This window comes from Ipomoea nil, unplaced genomic scaffold (genome assembly GCF_001879475.1).
Source record: "Ipomoea nil cultivar Tokyo-kokei standard unplaced genomic scaffold, Asagao_1.1 scaffold1034, whole genome shotgun sequence".
NCBI classification, from domain to species: domain Eukaryota; kingdom Viridiplantae; phylum Streptophyta; class Magnoliopsida; order Solanales; family Convolvulaceae; genus Ipomoea; species Ipomoea nil.
Genome location: NW_017617462.1, coordinates 1,911,098 through 1,917,666, shown reverse-complemented (window position 1 = coordinate 1,917,666; position 6,569 = coordinate 1,911,098). Strand labels below are relative to the sequence as shown.

The following is a 6,569-nucleotide window of genomic DNA, read 5'->3' as shown; positions in this document are numbered from 1 at the left end:
TTGGATCATTTGATTCACTTGCTATGCTCATGCCAAATAGTGCTGTGTCTTCCTTTGAGCTATCACTCTCATCACTTGAGGATAGTTTTGACTCACTTGTCTCCAAAGGATCACTAATTAAAGCTCTTCTCTTATCATTCTTGAATCTTCTTTCCTTGGATTTGACTTCTTCCTGTACATTGTTAGTTTGATATTTGCTTACCTTGGGGTATGGACATTCGCCTATAAAATGTCCAGGCTCTCTACAATTGTAGCACAAGTATGCATTGCCCTCAAGGTTGTTTCTTCTTGGCCTTCTCGACGAGCTTTCATGAGGAATATTTTTGGAGTTGTACTTCCTCATAAATTTCTTGAATTTCCTGACAAACAAAGCAAAATTTTCGTCATTTAATAATTCATTATTTTCTACTGACCTTGACGTGGACGGTTGTTCGGCAACTAGTGCGTTGGTTCGTTCTTCTTGTTCTTCCTCCGTCCTTGACTTCATCTCAAATTCATAGGCTTTGAGATCACTAAAGAGTTTCTCGGTTGATAGGGTTTTTAGATCCCTATGATCTCTCATGGCGGTGACTTTCATATCAAAACTTAATGGTAGACCGCGTAGGATTTTGAGCGATATTTCCTTTTGATTAATGTCTTTTCCAAGATCATTAATCTCTCCCAAGATTTTAGCAAATCTTGTTTCCATGTCGGTAATATTCTCGCCACTTAGCATTTTGAAATCCTCAAATTTCTTTAATGCTATGGTAAGCTTGTTATCCTTCTCTTGTTCGTCTCCTTCGCCTATTTGAATGAGTGTTTCCCAAACTTCCTTCGCCGTCCTGCATTTACGAACTTTAGGAAAAATTGTATCATCAATAGATTTAAACAAAATATCCTTAGCAATATTATCCAAATTATTTCACATTCTATCTTCGCGATTCCACTCCGCCTTAGGCTTTGGAACATATCGTGGGATATCACTTGTCTGTACGGATGCAGTGTTCACTTGCAAGATTTCAATAGGACCACTAGTGATTACTTCCCACATTTCATCATGTAGTGCGGATAAATGTACCTGCATACGAATTTTCCAATCATCAAATTTTTCTAAGGAAAATAATAAATTTTGGGCAAAAACCATATCTCTCTTCATTTTGAAGTTTTTGAGATCTGTCCAGTAGTCAAAATTGACTCAAATAGACAACCGCTCTGATACCAATTGTTGGTCCCGATAGGGTGGTAGAAAGTCTAGAGGGGGGGGGGGGGTGAATAGACTTTCTAAACTTTTTCACAATTAATAACACTTTGATAATTTCAACTCCAAGTCACAAATAAATAACAAGATATTCAACTTGGGTGCACAGCGGAATAATTCAACAGTAAAGTGTTACGTCAAAACTGAGAGATATATCACATGCAATATGATGGATATGCTTGAAATAAATCAAGTGATATGTATACAAATTTTGGCTCGCATGCGGACGTGATAGATAGTAAACCCAGATGAAATTAGGCAATGCTTATACGAAAAGGATTAGTACAATAAACCATGCAAACATTAATTATTTTGATATGCAAGTTCACGTGTGGAATGTGCTAAGCATTATGGAATATGAATTTTAATAGTCAACTCTTTGCATGCGCATGAATAAATATACAAATCCAACTAGAGGTTAGAGAAGCAAAATAAATAGTGTAAGTTGAATTTGTCCAAAGCAATATGCAAGATTAAATAATATAAGTAAAATGATTGCCAATCTTGCATGCATACGTAAGCAATAACAAATGCAGATAGTGAATAGTAACAATTAAATGGGTTAGTCCACAATTAGTAATATAATAATAAATGAGAGCAGTAAGTAAATGAGAGAGGCAATTTAGAGTGGTTCGGAGGTGGCGTAATCCCCCTACTCCACTTTTCTCCTTTCACGTCTAGGAGAAAATTCACTACTTTCCACACACAGTTACAATAGTGAATAAGTGCTACACAGGCACTTCTTTGAGTGTTTTGCACACAGCTACACCCAACCCCCGAGTGTCTTGCACACAGCTACACTCCTCCACGAGTACTTCGCACACAGCTATACTCCTACGCCAACTAAGTGTCTTGCACACAGCTACACTTAGCAACCACGAGCGTTTTGCACACAGCTACACTCACGAGTGTCTCGCACACAGCTACACTCAACGGGTTAGTGTTTTGCACACAGCTACACTTAACCCTCTTTCTACACACAGTAGAGAAAAGATATAGAGAAAACAAATTTCTCTTCTAAAGACTTGAAGATTTCTACGCAGATAGCTCAAGAATGATGAACTGAATATTTCAAATATTGCTCTCTGTATTGTGTATTGCCTCTGCTTCAAGTCTTCAATCCTTGCCCGTATTTATAGCCAACAAAGACCATATAGCCGTTGTAGCTTCTTCAATCCTGGCCGTCCATCTGATTTGCAATGCTCCAATTTGCAACTTGCTCTGAAGTAATTAAATGCAGCAGCTTTCGGTGGAGAATAACTTTATCAGATTTATTTGAAAAACTTCATCTGTGTTGACGGATATATTAGGAACCGACCCGCACCGACCCGAGGGGCGCGGGCAAGAACGGGTCCCGGGGCGGCGCCACGTACCCGCCCCGGGAGGGCCTCGCCACGTGGCCCCGCGCGGGCCACGGCAGAGGCCGGGCCGACCTCCTAGTGGGCTCGGCCCGAGCCCACGACGGGCTCGGCCTGGCCCCATAACGCGGCCCGGTCGCAAGACCGGGCGCGGTCAACTCAGATCTAACCACCCCCCCCGCTTTGGGGGGTGGCGGTTAGGGGCGGGGGTTGTATAAAAACCCCTCATCCTGTCCAGTTAGGACACTCACCACTTTTCGGACATACTTTGTACTGGAGAATCTCTGTAATAGCCAAATACTACGGCAATTAATATAATATACGGTCCACCGCGACCTTCACGATATCATTCTATATTATTTGTTTATTATTCTCATTATACGTTCTTATCCGGATTTAGTGATTCGGGTATACCCCGGGTAATTAAATCCATCATTGGTGCTCTTGTTGAGAGCTGCTGTACAAGCTTGAGCGCTCTCTCCCCACTATTGTTCATCGACAGCGATGGCACGATCGAGATCCAGCTCTCGTCATACCAATGGTTCCCGCGGCACCCAGCTCGTCGCGAACGCGAACGGCCCCAACGGGGCCCCCGCCCCCGGCATCCAACCGGCCGCCTCTGCCAGATCGGGGGAGGATCTGAGGGCCCAGCTCACCAACCACCGTAGTAGCGGTGCGCCATCAGCTCCCCACGCCGCCCCCGCTCCAGCTCGCGCACTCATCCAGGAAGGGGTGGCGGTCTTCGAGCAAGCTTCCACCGCGCTGGCGCGCGTCGCGGCGGGCCTCCGAGCAGAGGAACAAGCCGCCCTAGGCGCCGCCGGGGGGGCGCCAGGGTCGCCTCCGCCTCCTCCCCGGGGACGCAGCGGCCCGAGCACCCGACCGCCCCAGGCACCTGTCACCCAGGGGGAGGTCAACTCGCCTCGACCATCGGGGAGGCGGGGGGGGTGGAGATTCCCGCCGAGACCGTCAGCGCGACGACGATGGACGGACGCCGACCCAAACCAGGCCCGCCCTGGAGAGATTGGGCGATCGCGTGACAGCCCGGGATAGGTTGGGTCCGAGGCCGGCCAATGGGCCACCGGCGGCGGAGTCATGCTCCCGCCGGCCGCTACGACAGGGATCGGTCACTCGGGGGCCGCCGAGCCGTGGGCCCCGCGCCCCGCCGCGACACGAGGCAGCCTCGCGCGGGTCAGCAGGTCGGGTCCCCCGACTCCACCCGCGACGCGAGCAGGCCTCCCGGGTCGAACGATCGGGGGAAACGAAAGATAGAGCTCCGAGCTCCCATCGGGGGGAGGTCGAGAAGCTGCAGAGGAGGATGAACCCCAGAAAATGCACCTTCGGGGTGCACGGGGGAAAGTTCCTGGGGTACATGGTCTCGAAGAGGGGCATTGAGCCCAACCCCGACAAGGTCAAGGCCATCCTCGACATGGAACCTCCGAGGTCCCTCCGGGAGGTCCAGCGCCTCAACGGGCGGTTGGCAGCCCTGGGCCGTTTCCTCTCGAGGTCGGCCGAAAAATCATTGCCGTTCTTCGGCGTCCTCAAGAAGACTAAGGGCTTCGAGTGGTCCGAAGAATGCCAGAAAGCGTTCGAAGACCTCAAAACGTACCTAATGTCACTCCCCCCCCTGGCCAAACCCGTAAAGGGGGAGGTCCTGTACCTGTACTTGGGCATCTCGCAGGCCGCGGTCAGCTCCGTGCTGGTCCGGGACGACGGGGGGGTCCAACGGCCCGTATACTATACGAGCCGAGCTCTACGGGGGGCGGAGGTAAGGTACACACCTGTGGAGAAGGCCATCTTCGCGGTAGACGCGACGGCAAAGAAGCTGAACCACTACTTCCAGGCCCACCCCGTACAGGTCCTCACGAACCAGCCACTAGGCGCGGTGCTGAGGGCCTCGGGGTCGGCCAGCAGATTGGTCAGATGGGCCATGCGGCTAAGCCAGTTCGACATACAATTCAAGCCGAGGCCCGCCATCAAGGGGCAGGCACTGGCTGATTTCATAGTCGAGTGCACCGCCCGGGAGGCCACGGAGCGAGTACGGGACGAAGATGAGGAGTGGTGGACCCTCTCAACAGACGGGTCCTCCAGCGCCAAAAATTGCGGGGGTGGAGTCGTCCTCATCACCCCAGAGGGGTTCCGGGCTTACTACGCCCTCCGCTTCGCGTTCAAGTTATCCAACAACGAAGCCGAGTACGAGGCGCTCCTGGGGGGGCTCCGCCTCGCATTGAACATGAGGGTGGAAAAACTCAAAATACGGTGTGACTCCAGGCTCGTGGTGGGACAGGTTACAGGTGAATTCGAAGCAAGCGACGAAAGGATGAGAAGGTACCGGGATGTGGTACTCCAGCTCCTGGGGCAGCTGATCAATTATGAGGTCCTACAGGTGCCCCGAGACCAAAACACAGACGCGGACATGTTATCCAAACTCGCCCAAGGGGCCCCGGAGCACATCTCAAAAATAGCCCGGATCGAAGACTTCAAGAGGTCAAGCCTGGACGCTTACCCGGTCCTACCTGTGCAAACCCGGCCTCCCTGCTGGTTAGACTTCCTCAAGGAGTATAAAAAGACAGGCGCCCTGCCTCCCGACGAGGCCGACGCCAAATTGGTGACACGACGAGCCCCCACGTACGTACTCATGGGAGACACACTTTACAAGAGGTCCTATAACGGCGCCTTATTGCGCTGCCTGTACCCGGACGAAGCCAGGTCGGTCATGGAAGAAATCCACGAGGGGACCTGCTCCGCCCACCAGGGGGCCTTCGCAATGTCCCGAAGGGCCATCATACAGGGGTACTTCTGGCCCAAAATGGCCAAGGAGTGCGCCGACTACGCCAGGAGTTGCGAGACCTGCCAACACTTCCAGGTCACCCCCGGTCGGCCCGCCACGAGCTACACCCCCATCAGCTCGGTCATCCCCTTCTCTAGGTGGGGAGTAGACCTAGTGGGAGCTCTACCCATGGGGTCGGGGAAAAGGAAGTACCTCATAGTTGCAGTGGACTACTTTACCAAGTGGGTGGAGGCGGAACCACTAGCAACCATCACAAGCGCCCGTTGCAAGCACTTCATGTACAAAAACATCTTGTGCCGTTTTGGGGTCCCGATGCAACTCATCACCGACAACGGACGCCAATTCGAGGGGCAAGAATTCAAGGGGTTCTGTGCAGAATGGCACATTACTCACAGCCGGGTGGCCGTGTGCTACCCTCAGGCAAATGGGCAGGTGGAGAACGCCAACCGCACCATTGTGGACGGCTTGAAAAAGAGATTGGAATCCGCAGGGGGGGCATGGGTGGAGGAGCTCGACGCCATTCTTTGGGCCTACCGCACCACCCCCCGGAGGGCCACCGGGGAGACACCTTTCTCTTTGGCCTACGGGTTCGAAGCTCGAGCCCCGGCAGAGGTAGTCATACCTTCCCGGCGGGAGAAAGACTACGACCCCGACACGAACGAAGAACACCATAGAACTGACCTCCACCTGGTCGATGACAGGCGCGAAGCAGCTGCGATCCGAGCCGAGAACTACCAAAGGCAAACCAAGGCATACCATGACAAGCGAGTCCGACCCCGATACTTCCAAGCGGGGGACTACGTGCTTAGGAGGAGAGAGGCAAGCCAGCCGCAAGCGGGAGGAAAATTTGCTCCCAACTGGGAAGGCCCATACATTGTAGCAGCCGTGGTCCGCCCGGGTAGTTACAAGCTCAAAACCCCCAAAGGGAAGATGATAGCCAGGGTCTGGAACTCGGAACACCTGCTGAGGTTCTACCAATAAGACCCGCGTGAAGGATAGGCGTTGAAAGACTAGCTTAGGAGGAAGATCCCACCCCTCCCCAATAATGTTTTATCTGGTTAGTGAGCAGCAATAATACCACAACTTTGGCCTCAGCCATTCTCTTCTCTTAAAAAAAAAAAAAAAAAAAAAAAAAATCGCGAAACAAAGGGGAACGAGTACTCACTCATGACTCCCCCGCGGACCC

The 6,569-nt window shown here is 51.8% G+C and overlaps 1 protein-coding gene across 1 annotated transcript; it reads left to right on the top strand.

Annotated features, from left to right (window-relative positions):
- Positions 1-3,964: 3,964 nt before the first annotated feature.
- LOC109180761 lies at positions 3,965-6,364 on the top strand. The gene is made up of 2 exons (XM_019330469.1): positions 3,965-5,220; positions 6,085-6,364. Exons 1-2 carry the CDS (start codon positions 3,965-3,967, stop codon positions 6,362-6,364), a joined length of 1,536 nt encoding a protein of 511 aa, XP_019186014.1.
- Positions 6,365-6,569: the final 205 nt, after the last annotated feature.